Raw genomic sequence first — 16,834 nt, 5'->3', positions numbered from 1 at the left:
TTGGAACTTTAAAATATTCACCTAAAATCATCCGAACAACGAATTCCGATTTACGCGCCTGTTATCAGGAGAGAACCCAGGGCTGCATTTTTTAGCCCAGCACTGACCCTGAAAAGTAATTCTAACCGTACTTACCAGTAACTTGTATTTCTTTCCATAGGGATCCATTGTCTGGTTTTCACCAGAAAGGTTTCTAAGTGTCTATTTTCTCAAACTACAAATATTCCTTAAAAATCGCCTGTATGACTTAAACGCATTCTTTCAACTGTTTACAGGAGATACACCAGTGCTGGATCCAAAGTAAAAAGTAACAATAATACTACTTACCTGCTAAGTCAATTCCCTCCCATTGGTGATTCTATGTGAAAAAGTTTCTCATTGTCAACTTTTAAAATACAATAATATTCCTTAAAAATCACTACTGTAACCAAAACGCTTTTACTCAATTGTTTATAGGAGATGTCCCAGGACTGAATCTAGGATCCAGTCCTGTGGTTAGAAAAGTTATCCATAAAGTAACTAATTGCATTTACCTAGAAATTCACATTGAGCTCCATGTTGCATTGTGTTTGAAATTGTGTTGGCCATTGCACAACTGTAAACTACTGTACTTAAGTCTATTGCCTATTTGTAAAGTATTTAAAATAAAGTAATTAATTTTGAGAAAGTATATTTTGTGATGTATAATGTAATTATAATGTAATTTAAAAAATAAAATATCTAAAAATAGTTTTAAAAAAATGTAGTAAATCAGTATAAAAAAAATAACAATTAATGCATTTAAAAATTGTCATTTACAAAACCTTTGAAATTCACTGCAAAAACCATAGGTTTCAGGTATTTTATAGTTAGGAATTAGCATTTAAAAAAACCTTAGAAATTCACTGAAAAACATAGATTTCAGGGGTGTTATAGTTAGCTGGACATTTCACTCGTACAAAACCATAGAAATTCCTCCGTTATAGTTGGTTCTACTAACTATAACTCGCGCGCCCGCAATCCACTTCTGATGATGTCACATATTACATCATTCATGACATGGTCAGTGACATCACTGATGACATCTCAAATGACATCGCTGATTACATCATCCATGTGACAATCACATACACCTCATCATACACTAATATATAACCTTTCATTACTCACTGTAAAATACAGAGTACCATATTTGAATCCATTTACACACCAGTACAATTTTCCAAAAACCCACTCAGTGATTCCTAGATCTACACACACATCTAATCACTTACCTATAGATTCAGTCATACATGCTGTCAATGATCAATAGAACACTATCAAATATACTTATACACCTATATAAACATTACACACCAGCACACATCCTATTCACTTATGCAGTCATCCTACTCACGTATGCAAACAATGGATCATACTTACATTTACTCAGCTACACACTTATACCAACACCACTTCATTTATTCAGTAACTCATACATAGTGTGTTATAAAATCACTATTACACGTATACAGTTATCCATACAGTCACTCATACAATCACTGAGTCTTATGTATACTTACTTATATACAACTGTCACATACACTGCTTTTTATTTTTCTAGTTTGTTGGACATGTACCATTGAGAGATATATTTGCTCATCACCACACCCATAAAGATATTCACTCACCCAAACAACCGTTCTAACATGTAGTCATAACCTCATATACCTACTGAATCAAATATTCACACATCTTTGGGCAGTCACACCCCCCCCCCCTCCCCCCCCCACCGAACCACACACACATTCACTCTCCCTTACAAATACTCTATTAACTAATCAATAACACATAGACTTTCACGTAGCTAGTAACCAACTGGTGCAGCAGTTTACACAACAACTGACAAAGTGATAACAGATATTCACAAAGTTTAGTCACTATCCAATATATTTAGTGAGACACCTATAAATCAGTCAAGTAAATAGTCATCCACACTGCTACTAAATCGTCCATCCAGATATTTATATTTATATATCCACTCATTCTTCAATGCAGATTGCTATATATATAATACATATTTAAATTTCAAAATAAACCACATTCACTGGATGTCATCAGTGATGTCATCAGTGATGTCACTGACCATGTCATGAATGAAGTAATATGTGACATCATCAGCAGTGGATTGAGGGCGCGCAAGTTATAGTTAGTAGAACTAACTAGAACGGAGGAATTTCTATGGTTTTGTACGAGTGAAATGTTCAGCTAACTATAACACCCCTGAAACCTATGGTTTTTTCAGTGATATATGTTATACAGCGTTTTTTTTATTCTTCCCAATCTACATGTTTTTAATATTCGTTCATTATGAATGTTCCAATTTCACATGTTTCTTATGGCCCACCATCCTCTACGGTATAAAAGGTGATGTAAAATGATATAAACATGCATGTTTAGGAAACTATTCTGATACAAGCATGTGAATCTATGAAAGATCCAATACTGGAGAAGAAAATGAGTTGGTATATTTCATAGATTCACATGCGACCCACCCTCCTCCCCGTAGAGGCTTACTTTATTCTCTAAGGTTTATACTTGCACACTTGTGCGGGAAAATCTGAGGAACCTAGCCTCTCTTGGGATTGTTCAAGAGGGTGCTGTCGCCTGATTGGCTTTTGATTGGTTCTGGTTCTTTTTACAAAAGAAGGTGGATAGGCGATGGCACTGACTGTTCATTGCATGGTAGCCTATGGTAATTTAGTACTTATATAAGTGTGTGTGTGTGTGTGTGTGTGTGTGTGTATATATATATATATATATATATATATATATATTACCTACTGGCGGTCGCCAGTAGGTAGTTATATTGGGGCGCTACGCTCCGCTCCTACCCTGAAAGTCTCGGGGGGGGATTCGTCAAGCGGGGGCTGAGATAAAAGGGGGGTCCCAAAACGCGTTTTTCCCATGCATTTTTCCATAGGACCTTTAGACACAGCTACAGCCCGAACGGCTGAACAGAGTTCCTTGAAATTTGGCAGAGAGGTAGTCTACAGGTCAAGGAAGTGCCTTTTGTAGGTTTGGTGTAAATCTGTTCAGTAGATTCTGAGAAAATAGCCTTTAAATCAATATATATATCTGAGCCAGCTTACGGTGCGCTTACCGTATGCGCACGCCGCCGTGCGCGAGCGCGATTCTGATTGGCTGTTAGATCTTAGTAAACATTCGAATCGGTCGAAACCAGGAAGCGGCGGCCGCCATTTTCTCTCTCGCAGTCTGAGAGGGGGTTAAAAAACAAAGGCCAAAAACATGTAAAGGGGCTGTTTAGACTGCTCCTATGCACCTAGCCATGTTGAGGGAGTCCTCAAAGATCCCCCAAGGCCAAAAACGGAATTTTAATTTTTTCGATAATTTCGGGGATTACGCTTACCGTACGCGTACGGTAAAAATTAATTAAAAAAAAAAAATGTATCCATACTCTCTCCACCCCATGTGCAAATGGTGCCCGAAGGGCACCATTTGTGCATGGCAATAACAGATGTGAAAAATTAAAATATTACCTTTCACAACGAAGCGCATCATATGTCCTCCATGTGCGCACGGTGCGCGAAGCGCATCGTGCGTACATGGCCCATCTAGCGTAACGTGGGCACGCGGTGCGCCTAGCGCACCACGTGCCCACCGTGCGTGCACGGCACTAACTGCGTAAAGTGGGCGCGCGGTGCGCGAAGCGCACCGCGTGCTCACTGTGCACGCACGGAACGAACTGCGTTAAGTGGGCGCGCACGCCACGAATGGCGTAAAGTAACTTAGCATTTAAAAAACCGTACAAATTCACTGAAAAAACCATAGGTTTCACACACGTTATAGTTAGGAATTAGCATTTAAAAAACCTTGCAAATTCAGTGAAAAAACCATAGGTTTCACACATGTTATAGTTAGCTGGAAATTTTACTGATAAAAAAACCAATGAAATTCCCCCGTTATAGTTAGTGCAGGCAACTATAACTCACGCGACCGCAATCCTCTGCTGATGACATATGTGTCTTTATGGAAAAAAAATATTTGTAATATATGTATAGCTTACATTTAATGGAAGAAGACATGGGCAAATAAGTGTCTAAATACAGTATTAGCATCAGCAGAAGATTGCGGTCGCGTGAGTTATAGTTGCCTGCACTAACTGTAACGGGGGAATTTCATTGGTTTTTTATCAGTAAAATTTCCAGCTAACTATAACATGTGTGAAACCTATGGTTTTTTCACTGAATTTGCAAGGTTTTTTAAATGCTAATTCCTAACTAGAACGTGTGTGAAACCTATGGTTTTTTCAGTGAATATATATATACACACACACACCGTGGCACTCCCACTACAACGACGGGCATGATACAAGCATGTGAATCTATGAAAGATACCAATACTGGAGAACCGTAGTTGCAGGTAAGTAACTAATTTTCTTGTGTCACACCCAGGGTGGCACAAAGCGCACTGCAATCCCTGGTGGGACCCTCCAACGTACATGCCCTGGGTACTATTTGCAGGTAAGTTAGCTTAGCAAATTGATTATGAGCCAATTCGACTTACCTGTTTGAGGGTAAGGGTGCAGGCACTGAGGTCTAGTTAGCTGGTCACATTTCACTTTCGGAACCAAAAAAACAGCAGCATCAGTCCAAAAACTTTAGGGTGATCATACAAAAAGAGGCATTTACTACTACTTGCTGCTGGTGGATGAGCATGGAGGCTGTTGCCTCTGCGTTCGGTCACAGTTCTGTTGGACATTCCTTGGTACCATTATTCCCGGGGGGTTAAATGACCATTATGAGTTATTGTGCTTTTTGTAATTTCACTGAATTGTGTAACAGTTACCCTGTTTTCAAACCAATTTGTTATTGTACAGGATTTGCACTCTCCTCTGTCGCCAATTCTCAAATCTGTTCCCCTTCCTTTAAGACCTGAGATGTACGTGTTTGAGTCTTTTTCCATCGGAATTCTCACACTCGAGAGATAGACATTTTGCACATATAATAACACAGTTCACTTCACAATATTTATTCATATTTATTTTTATTAATTTGTTACTTTTTGACACATTAATATAGGTGGCTCGCCCTCATATGATTCTTAAGCACACTGAGACGGCCGGCTACAGTCGGTTCCTTTGACCGGCTTTCATATCGTGGAGGCATAACACTCATTTGAACTCCGCAGCTCCGTCTTTTTCGGGGTCTGTTTTTTATTTCCATGAGCCCGGTGCTTTAAAAGTAAAGACACGCCACGTATGCGTGTGACGCATCGTATGAGCGCTACATTGGATACGGAAGTTTGTTGGACTATCTTACATTAGGTGAGCATCGGCGGTCTGTCGAATGTGCTTTTGTATATTTTTGAGTGCTTGTTAAGCGGCGGTACTTCACGGACAGTTCTCCTTGGTACTCGTTACAGGTTAATAACTGACCTTTCTAACTATTGGAGAAGCTGGCTTTGAACCGCGTGGAAGCTTTCATTGGTAAGCGGCAGCTCTATTTGTAAGCTTTTGTAGCACCCAACACGATCATTGCAATTTAATAGCTACAAACACCTTCTCTCGCGTTTTCAGAGCGACGTATTTTTCAGTTCCCGCACTACAGTACGGTAAGACATCGCTGCAATGGCTCTACTTTTATTTCTATTTAAGAATTCCTGAGACACTGTGGACTTTGCACGTCACTCGTACGGCACTACAGCTCTTGACACACATATTGAAGTAGGTTTAAACTTCAGCTACTGAACGGCGAAGGGTCTTTCTTACACGTCTTCTTTTCTCTCTTTATTAACTTCACTTTTTCACTTTATTGAGTGCAAATCCTAACTGAATGTTATTTTATTGAAATCGGCATCTTATTAGACAATCGTCTGTTTTATGTTGTAGCTCCATACGGAGGACCCCAAGATACAACCATCAAATACTTCTGTTTATTGTTCTTTTGATCTCTTATCCCCTGACGAAGGGTTCATTTTAACCCGAAATGCATTGGGACTGATTTTGAATTTGCAAATTTGTGAATGTAGTCAATTATGACTTTTCTTTGGACAACATGGCATTAATGGATAATGTTTTCTGTTTGACATTTACACTGTTTGTATTTGCACTAGCCATATTGAATTTAAAAATGCAGTGATTTGATTTCATTTTGATTTTGTCAAAATTAACTTAAATACATATGTTCTTTTGATTCATGCCAAAAAAGTGTGTGTATTTTTTTAAAGACATTTTGTCTTTAGCTGTGCTTCACGCAGGTTATGGTTTTCCACAACCTCGTTCATGTTAGTTGGACATTCCTTCTTGTCACCAGCAAAATCTCACCCAGGCTTTTCTCTGGTATGTGTCCCCCCCTAAGTGGTGGGAAGTGATATTGTGTCCTCAGATATAACAATTTAGTAAAGTGATTTCAGTTCACTTCAATGGTGATGCTTGTTAGAGGTGCGTGCCCTTTGATTATTTTGTTCTACGCATTGATGGATCATTTTGACCGCCCTCTCCCCCCCGAGTCCTTGTGGTTTCATGTGTACTCCTTAAGTGGTGTGGTTGTACAAGAAGGTGGTGGTGTTGCTAAATCTCCCCAATATTGATCATTAATTTGCAATCTTTTTCAGCTGAAATGTTGTGGGTTTACCAACTACACAGACTTTAATGACTCTTATTACCTGCAACATCATTCCAACTCCTACCCGCCCCAGTGCTGCAACTCCAATGTGACATCGACTTGTACATTGGAACAGGCAGCAGCTACAAAGGTGCAAGTAAGTGTTTAAATATGTATTTTACCCCTCTGAATCCTTGCTGCGAATGATTGTGTAATTTTCCTGTTGTGGTTGTTGCATTCACTCCACTCTGGCGACCAGCATTGCGGTTTTCATGTTTGCACACAAACTATGCTGAATGTTTCACAGGTTGTCTGGATTTGTGGTGGAATAATACGGTGTCATGTCACAGACCGCTCAAAAGTCTGCCCCCGGTTATTTGTTAGGGTTTACAATGTTTTATTTTAAAGAATAGATTCCATTATGCTTTGCCTTTCTCCACTAAGACCTTCTCCAGCAACATTGCCATTGACTTAATCTGTAACAGGGCTGCACCATTGTGGTGCGGGGGGAGGGGCAACACCACGCTAGCCTTTTGACAGAAACTGGCAGCATGTCAAAATCCCACAGTTTTTATAACCTAGGGCCACAGATGCTAGCCGCAAGCCAGGTCTATCTTTTGTTAATACTAGACAATGGTGAGTGGGTGGGGGACAGGGCGTTCCACACTTTGGGCGAGGAGTTAACTTTTCCGTTTTTGGTGGGAATCTCTTAGCCCCTCAACATATTTTTCGAGGGGGTGAGGGGATAATGTTGTGCTACACCATTGGTATCTTTGCTACATAGCCTTTTTTACCCTTTAAATTGATTCCTGGTTTGTGGTTTACCATCTCCCAACGATTCTTTTTTTAGTGCACTTAGGAATCCCTAACACCCACAATTCCAAGCCCACTTGGCATAAATAAGTAAATTTTGCAGTCACATTAATGGTTGTTGTGCACCACTTCCTGGGTGCCCCGAGGACCTTTACTTGATCACAGTAACAGCTGAAAAAACTCTGAGACCCACGAGCACACTAATGTGTAGCAATGGGAATGCAGTAAAACTTTATAGATTGTTCACTTTGTTTGCAGATTAGAACTAGGGTTGGGCGGGACTCACTCTGCAGAATAAAATAAACTTCCCAATATTCCGCGGATGGGCTGAATTAGGCACATTGCGCTGCTCCTGCCAATTTGTAGCACCAGGAGCTTGTGCCATGCTGAAAAATCAACATGATCCGCAGCGCGCAGAGGGCGCTGCTTCTTGAGTGATTCTGCTGCCGCTGGAGGAGATTTTCTACTTGAGTGGAAGGTTTCTGGCCATGAACGGTCACGATCGCCCGCGTTGGGGAAATCTCAGCTGCCATCATAACAACCGCAACTCGTGCTAGGGGACACCAAATCTTGCTCATTGGTGAGCCGCAAGTGAAAAATTAATTCTACCACACGGCGGTTGGCGGAATTTGGCTGGAACAGCGTGGCCAAAACTCTGTCAACTCCACCAGCGGTGTGGAATTTAGCACTCACCCCTAAACGGAACCTCTAAGACACTATGGGCCCTGTTCGCAAAAGTAATTTGATCAAAAGTGTAAGTTTACAACCACATTTACATAATTTATTTTAATGCCTGCCAGGAATTCACAGGGATTCCTTCATACATATATCTATTTACAAGTGCAGAGAAACGTCCCTTTCAGTGTGGGAAGGAGAAGGTTCACCTCTCCACACTTAGTGGATGTGAAGGGGAACGGGTTCCTCAATAGAGTAAAATACTATTCCACCCCCACCCACCCCTCACCACCACAAGGAATGTCAACCCCTCCATGGAAATGTCCCAGAAGTACTCCTGAAAACCTGACCGTGAGCAGCTTTCTATCCATACTTCTGGGAAGAGAAAACCTGCAGTCGCACACTGAATTAAATCTCGGGTGCCAATTTACTACCTCTTTCAAGAATCAGGGCCCGAATGAGCGCCTTGTCTTGTGCCTTCTAGCATACACCGTTGTAGTGCAACTGGAACCAGCATGGATCTTTATTGATAAACTCATTGAGTGATGTTATACTTTATGCTGTGTTTTCTTAACCAGTCCTTTCCCTTTGTTCAGGGATGCTTTAAGGAGTTATTGAGCACTATCAAGAAGAACGCTGCTGTCGTTGGTGGAGTAGCTGCAGGAATTGCTGCATTAGAGGTATGTATTCTTTCTGGGCGTGTTGCTCTTCTAGCTATTTTTTATGCAGATGAGATTGGCTGTGCGACTGAGCTTCAGTTTATTTATTTACTTTTATCGATATGCTGTCTGAGGGTTGGAGGGCGTTAGTAGTGCTAAAGAGTGGCACAGGCGATTTAAGCCTCTGGTCTGGGCTGAGTTGGGGAAATGTGTCTTCTCTTGCCCTGCCCTTTTCAGGCTGTGAACCAGGTGGTCAGGGCTCAGTATATTTGATTGGTGCTGTGTTGTAGTCTTCTCTTCTATGCAAGACTACCTTGTGTGCTAATTGTGTGTTGGGGAAAAAGTTGTCATGCCTCTAGGATGGGCTGTGCACATTTTATGAAGGTTCCTGCGGTTGTTTGTGAGTTGTGTTAAGCGACATATTTGCCATTGTATCCCAGACTCCAGATCAGCGGCATACATGTTGGAAATGAAGTGCCTTTTAAGGCTCTCCACTTTGGTGTTGGAGGAAACTGTAAGGTTGACACTAGTCATATTTCATGAGCACAGGAGCAATAGTGCTTCATGCCCAGTACTACTGCGCATATTCACAGTGTGGCATAGGGATTTTGCTGCATATCTTCACACTTCTTAATCCTTTCCAGGCTATTTTTCCTGAGCCATCTCTTGGAAGAGTGCATTTACCTGGACAGTAGCAAAAGCCTCATCCTATGGCACCTTAATCTCTGAAGAGAAGACACTCCTCTTCAATAAGCTGTCTGTAGATTTGAGCTCCTGTGACACTGAGCTTTTACTAATGGCTATAGTTCAGTTGTACAGTTCTGGCACGCTGATGACCTTCCTTCAAGGGCTGTGCTCCTGGAGCTAGTAGATACAAGTTGGTGGTTACATACATTTGGGGGCCAATTACGATGTTGTTAGGAAATCGTTCTCACTAATCTGGTTAGGAATGCTTTCGGAACGATTCGTATTTAGGGAGTCCTACCGACCGATTACAATGTGTCCGGATGCTTAGGGACTCGGTTCAGTCGGACTCACGTCGACTTCAATGGGAGCCTGTGTCTCGAACGAGAACCCAGGCTCCTATTGGAACAAGCATTGACATGGCCAATAGGCCTCGCCTTTGGGACCTTATAAGTGTTTAGCCATGCAACACTTGATGTTGTTGCACCAAGGATATTGTGCTGGATAACTAAACACTTATAAGGTCCCAAAGGCGAGACCTATTGGCTATGCCAATGCTTGTTGCAGTTGCAATGAGCTAAGCGTGGTTTATGTGGCTTCATGATGTATTGGAATTATGTACTAAAGCTTCCCTTATTAACCATGCGGAATGCATGCTAAATGTGTGGTAAAGTAATAAAATGTCCGCGGTTGATTTATATTTTAACTACATTTGTCTTTTGTTAGGTTGGCACAGCACCCAGGATAATGTGCTGCATGGCTAAAAACTTATAAGGTCCCAAAAGCGAGACCTATTGGCTATGCCAATGCTTGTTTGGGTTCTGTCCTGACAGTCCCTGGCCTCGAGCTTATCGCTGGTCCTGTTATTGGTTCTGTCTGAGATTCTGTCTTAATCTCGTGTCACCGGTGCTATGTTCCAGTTCTTGACAGAATCTAAGATTGCGCCTCGAGCCCGCGGCCCATCCACGGTTCCCTCAATGGTAAGGGACGAAGGGTATAGAGGTAATGCAGAGGCATGGTATGGCTGTGAGAAATTGTGGGGGGAGATACGGGTGAGGGCGGCAGGCATAAGCAGGCTAGGGATGGAGGAGAGTAGGAAGGGTTGGTTGGGAGGAGGGCTAGAGAGAACAGCACGGGATGAACAGAAAAAGATGGGACGGGTAGAAGAGGAAGGAGCAATGGAGGAAAGAGGGAGAGATTGTTGCGCTAATAGAGAGTGGTTATATGAAGACATGGAAGGCAAGAAAGAGTTGATGTGTGGAAATGAAAAGGGTAATATGGTGAAGAAATGAGGTAGAGTGACGGGGTGACAGAGGGATGGAGAAGGGAGGAAGGTAAAGGGAGTGGAGAGAGTGATAGGAAGTCAGGGGCAGGGATAGGTATGCCTGGGTAGTGGAGCGGGTGAAGGAACGGGGGTGGGGGGTTGCATAATCCATCGAAATGACAGAGATGGTTAAAGGTAGGGACAGAGAGGGTAGGCTTCACCGTTCAGCAGATAGTGACGGCTGGGGTACAGGAACTACCTGAAAGAGGGAGAGGAGAGTGTCGAAGCCGGAGAGGATGTGGTGTCTTGGGGGCGTGGCAGTGTTTGAGGTGCCATCAATCAATCAAACATTTGTAGAGCGCACTACATACCCGGGAGGGTCTCAAGGTGCTGGGGGGGGTGCTACTGATCGAACAGCCAGGTCTTGAGTAGCCTCCTGAAGGTCAGCAGGTCTTGGGTCTGTCATAGGCTCAGTGGGAGGGTGTTCCAGATCTTGGCGGTGAGGTGGGAGAAGGACCTCCTGCCGGTGGTTGTTCTTCGGATGCGTGGGACGGTGGCGAGTGCGAGGTCGGCGGAGCGGAGCTGGCGGTTGGGGATGTAGAAGGAAAGCCGTTTGTGAGGTAGGCTGGGCCGGTCTTGTGGAGTGCCTTGTGTGCGTGGATGAGGAGCTTGAAGGATATCCTCTTGTTGACGGGCAGCCAGTGCAGGTTTCTCAGGTGGGGGTGATGTGGCCGTGGCGTGGTACGTCGAGGATCAGTCGTGCCGAGGCGTTTTAGGTACGTTGCAGTCGTTTGATGAGCTTGGTCGGGGCTCCCGCGTAGAGGGCGTTTCCGTAGTCAAGTCTGCTGCTGACGAGGGCCTGGGTGACTGTTCTTCTTGTATCTGTCGGGATCCACCTGTAGATCTTGCGGAGCATGCGGAGGGTGTTGAAGCAGGAGGAGGAGACGGCATTGACTTGCTTGGTCATGGAGAGCGTTGAGTCGAGGATGATTCCCAGGTTGCGTGCGTGGTCCGTGGGTGTCGGGGCTCCTCCCAGTGCAGTCGGCCACCAGGAGTCGTCCCAGGCTGAAGGGTTGGAGCCGAGGATAAGAGCCTCCGTTTTGTCCTTGTTCAGCTTCAGTCGGCTGGTCATCATCCAATCGGCGACAGCCTTCATTCCTTCGTGGAGGTTGGCTTTGGCGGTGATGGGGTCCTTGGTGAGGGAGAGGATCAGATGAGTGTCGTCGGCGTAGGAGATTATGTTGAGGTCATGCTGTCGGGCGACGTGTGCGAACGGGGCCATGTAAATGTTGAACAGGGTCGTGCTGAGGGAGGAACCCTGAGGTACGCCGCAGATGATCTCGGAGGCTTCGGATCGGAATGGGGGGAGGCGGATGCTCTGGGTTCTGCCGGAGAGGGAGGAGGTGGTCCATTCCAGGGCTTTGTCTTGGATCCCTACAGCATGGAGGCATGTGCGTAGTGTGCTGTGGCAGACGGTGTCGAAGGCAGCGGAGAGGTCCAGGAGGATGAGGGCTGCGGTCTCACCGTTGTCCAGCAGTATCCTGATGTTGGTGGCGGCGATAAGGGCGGTCTCGGTGCTGTGGTTGCTGCGGAACCCTAACTAGGAATAGTCCAGGATTCTGTTTTCTTCGAGGTATCGGGTTAGCTGTCTGTTGACGATCTTCTCGATGACCTTGGCCAGGAACGGGAGCAGCGAGATGGGCCAGAAGTTCTTGAGGTCTCTAGGGTCTGCCCTGGGTTTTTGGAGTAGGGCGTTGATCTCGGCGTGTTTCCAGCTCTCTGGGAAGGTCGTGGTCTCGAGGGAGAGGTTGATGACGTTGCGCAGGTGGGGTGCGATGGAGCTGCTGGCTTTGTTGAAGATGTGGTGCGGGAATGGGTCTGACGGGGAGCCGGAGTGGATTGTGCTCTTGGTCTTGATGGTGTCATCTATGCTCACGCTGGTCCAGGCTAGCAGTGGGTCATGGTCGATGGTGTGCGGAGAGTCTGTTGTGTTGCTGTCGGTTGGGGCTATCTGGGTGTTGAAGCTGTTGTGGATGTCTGCTATCTTCCGGTGGAAGAAAGTGGCGAGGGAGTCGCACAGGGCTTGCGACGGCGGGATGTCGTTGGTGTTGGAGCTGGGGTTGGAGAGTTCCTTTACGATGTTGAAGAGCTCCTTGCTATTGTGTGCGTTGTTGTCGAGGCGGTCTTTGAAGGAGGTCCTCTTGGCAGTCCTGATGAGGTGATGGTGGATGCTGGTGGCGTCCTTGTGGGCTGCGTGGCTGTCCGGAGTTGGTTCGCTGTGCCATTTCTTCTCTAGTTTCCGGCAGGCTCGCTTGGAGGCTAGGAGTTCTGGGGTGAACCAGCTGGCCCTCTTGCTGGTGTCTCTGTGGGGGGGGTTTCTTCAGCAGGGCGAGGGTGTTGGCGCAGTCGTCGATCCAACGTCTGAGGCTGTGGGCAGCTTCGTCGGCGTTGGAGCGATCGGTGGGTGGGCTGGGAGCGAGGTTTGCAAGTAGTTGGTCTTCGGTGATTTTTCTCCAGCAGCGACGAGGGATCTGTTGGGTGCGGTGGTGTGTGGTGGGTTTCTGGAAGGAGAAGTGGATGCAGCAGTGGTCGGTCCAGAGAAGTTCGGTGGTGTGGCTGAAGGCGACGTGGGGGCTTGCGGAGAAGATGGGGTCAAGCGTGTGGCCAGCGGAGTGGGTATGCGTTGTGATGAGTTGCCTCAGTCGGAGGTTGGTGAGGTTATCAATCGGGGTTGTCGAGTTGCTGTCGTTGTTGTTCTCCAGGTGAAAGTTCAGGTCTCCGAGGTGGATTGTAGTCGGTGGAGGTCAGGGCATGTGTGCTGATGAAGTCGGCGATGGAGTCGCTGAACTGGGGTTGGGGTCCGGGGGGTCTGTAGATGAGGGTGCCTCTGAGGGTGGAGTTGGGGTCTGTGTGGATCTGGAAATTCATGTGTTCGGCGGTGCTGAGGGTGTCGTTGGTGCTGGTCGAGACCCTGATGCTTTTCTTGTGGACGATGGCGATTCCGACTCCATTGGTGCTGTCTCTGCGGGTGATCTTGTAGCCGTCTGGGATGGCTATGGCGATGTCCGGTGTGGAGGAGTCGTTCATCCAGGTCTCTGTCAGGAAGGCGACGTCCGGGGATGATGTGTCGAGCAGGTCCCAGAGCACGACTGCGTGTTTGCGTGTGGAGCAGGTGTTCAGTAGGATGCATCAGAGGTGGTTGAAGTCTTTCTTGGCGGGTTGTTCGGCGGCTCTGAGGCTGGTGTAGCTGCAGTTCCGGCAGGTGAAGGGATCGTGTGTGCGTTTCGGGGCGACCTTGAAGCAGGTGTGGGTCCATCCGGGGTTGAGAGCGTGGAGTGTGCTGGCATCGTAGCGGCAGCGGGTGAGGGGACCAGGGGTTCTGGCGCTGGGCGCGGTCCAGGCGCAGACGGGCTTGCCTTAGGCACGCCTTCGGCGCGCCAGCGGCCGCCATATATGGAGATGTGGGAGGGAGTAGCAGCTGGAAGGCAGGGGCAGCGAATGGGCAGTGTGGGGGTCGGGGACGCAGCAGTGGGAACGGGAACGGGAACGGTGAGGGCACCCGAAGGCAACCGGGCACAATCAGGGGCAGCGAGGGGGAAACAGAAGGCAAAACGGCACAATCAGGGGCAGCGATGGGGAAACAGAAGGCAAAACGGCACAATCCGGGCACAAATCAGGGGCAGCGATGGGGAAACAGAAGGCAAAAACTGGCACAATCCGGTGCAGCGATGGGGAACAGAAGGCAAAACGGCACAATCAGGGCACAAATCCGGGGCAGCGATGGGGAAACATGAGGCAAAAACGGGCACAATCAGGGGCAGCGAGGGGGAAACAGAAGGCAAGCAAAACGGGCACAGATAAGAATGTAGGCAGTACAGGGAGGACAGACAGCGACAGATACAAACCTAAGGCCTACCACTAGCCACCAGGGATGAGGCGCAGGTGGTAGCCTGCGGGTGGAGGAGGGCCTCAACTTCTACAGCAGCTGCAGCATCTGGGCACACAGGGGGGCTGTGTGGTGGGGGAGCGACCTACCAGCAAGTTCAAGGGTCTCTCTCCTCAGCGCGCAGTGGCCGCCATATATGGGGGATGTGGGAGGGAGGAGCAGCTGGGAGGAGGGAGGCAGGGGCAGCAAATGGGCACTGAGGGGGGCGGGGCCGCAGACGTGGAAGTGTAAGGTGAGGAGTGTCAGGCAGGGATAGAGGTGTAAGGTGAGTGTCCGGCAGGGATGGAAGTGTAAGGTGAGGAGTGTTAGGCAGGGAAGGAAGCTGAGGGTGTGGAGTGTCAGGCAGGGATAGAAGTGTAAGGTGAGGCATGTCGGGCAGGGATGGAAGTGTAAGGTGAGGAGTGTCAGGCAGGGATGGAAGTGTAAGGTGAGGAGTGTCCGGCAGGGATGGAAGTGTAAAGTGAGTAGTTTCTGATGGATACATCTGCCAGTGGATTCCTCACCTTGTGAATATCCCCTGCACCAGCATTCCACTGAACTTTTTTCCCCAGCTCTCTACGCCGACATGGACGTCATAATGCTTCGGCTCCGCTCGTGACTCCGTATGACGTCACCGGAGGCATAAGAGAGCCACGTCGGCGTGATGACGTCAGTTCCCTTTTTTCCGCGCCGTCAACGCGTAACGGTTTTCCAGCACTCTCCTGCTACTTTGTAGTCTTGTAGTGGGTTACTGTTGTAAATTCACCATGTCTTCGACTAGGAAGTCAGGTTTCAAACCTTGCAGGGAATGTGGGGGCCACATGTCAATGACTGACCCCCATGAAGATTGTTTGTGGTGCCTTTCTTCTGACCACGACGTGGAGGACTAATCCAGCTGCAGAAGAATGAACCCCAAGGCCTTGAAGGAAAGAGAGGCGAAGCTCTTCATGGCCAAGGCGAAGAAGGAAAAGAGGGGTAGGAAGAAGGAGAGATCGAGGCCGGAGTCGTCGACTTCGCACTCTTCGAAGTTGAAGAAACACCACAAGAAAAGAAAGCATAGCTCTCGGCGCCGGTCTTCGAAGAGCAATGCTTCTGTAGTAGGGGATCTCTGTGTATAGTCATAATCTATGAATAGTCCCGCCCATGTGCGGGGACCCCGGAGCAATCAAAAATATCTCTTAAGCTGTCCTGCATTTGCAAACCTGCAAAGACACTTAAGAGACAGACAACAATAATACAGCCTAATAACAACACGGCTGCACTGGCCAGCACTTCCTCTGAAGTGAACACAAAAGCCAAAATAAAGTTTAAATGTCATTTTATTCACATCTGACATGTTCCTTTATTGTATCACACTCCCTTCACCAAAATCCCTTTAAACAATAGAGAGGAAGGGGTGGACAGACAAGCCCTATAGGCTGTCATTATGTGTCTGCTAAAGGGATACCGTGCCTTTAAGAAACTCTCCAGAGACCCCCGGTATCCCAGGATGCACAGCCCAAGCAAGTTACTTTCAGTTCTTTTTTCCGGCTCCTGCTTGCAGGACCCTGGAGCTTGAGCTCTACCCTTTTGGGTGATAGTTGGTTAAAATTTGATATTTTTGGAGAAATACTTTACTCACTCGACGTCTAGTGCCTTCCTCTACTGCATCCTGCAATTTGGGGCAGTTTGGCCATTTTTAACATGGCTTTATTTGATAAGTGCCCTGAATGTGGGAGGAAGAAGGCCAAGACGGACCCACATGATGTCTGCATCCTCTGCTTGTCATCCTCTCATGTCCCTGCTGCGTGTGCCATCTGCAAGACCTTCTCCAGGAGGACCCTGAGGGACAGGGAGAAGATTCGCCTCCAGGGACAAGAGGAGCGGAGGACAGGTGGGGCTTCGGGGCACGGAGAATCTCCCCCCCCCCTTCCTCTGCCCATGCTTCAGCCACTGGAGGGACCTCCGGGCAGAAAAAGGGGCAGAAACGGCGCCTAACGGCTGGTAGGTCGCGTTCGACGTCTAAGGCGTCGACGGCGAGGGATAAAGCTACGGTATGTTCGCCGTCGATCCAGGGCTCTGGATCTCGGCATTCTCGGCGTTCAACGTCGAGAGAGGGGCCGGCGGGACCCGGGACCGGGTCGCCGTCGAAGATTCCGCAGTCGACGTCGACACACCATCGACGTCGTACCGAGCCCCCTGGCCAGCCATCGACTCTTGGCTCGACGCTGACGACATCGACGCCGAGACA

The 16,834-nt window shown here is 47.2% G+C and overlaps 1 protein-coding gene across 2 annotated transcripts in view; it reads left to right on the top strand.

Moving 5' to 3' along the window:
* TSPAN1 (tetraspanin 1) overlaps nucleotides 1–16,834 on the top strand; it is a 346,494-nt gene that overhangs the window by 305,394 nt on the left and 24,266 nt on the right. For both annotated transcript variants that reach the window (XM_085602757.1, XM_085602756.1), the window contains exons 6-7: nucleotides 6,595–6,741; nucleotides 8,669–8,752. In XM_085602757.1, the coding sequence (XP_085458883.1) occupies nucleotides 6,595–6,741; nucleotides 8,669–8,752 (231 nt within the window). The remainder of the gene's footprint in view (nucleotides 1–6,594; nucleotides 6,742–8,668; nucleotides 8,753–16,834) is intronic.

Source organism: Triturus cristatus, chromosome 4_2 (genome assembly GCF_964204655.1).
Source record: "Triturus cristatus chromosome 4_2, aTriCri1.1, whole genome shotgun sequence".
Lineage (NCBI taxonomy): Eukaryota > Metazoa > Chordata > Amphibia > Caudata > Salamandridae > Triturus > Triturus cristatus.
This window is presented reverse-complemented; position numbering and strand designations above follow the sequence as displayed.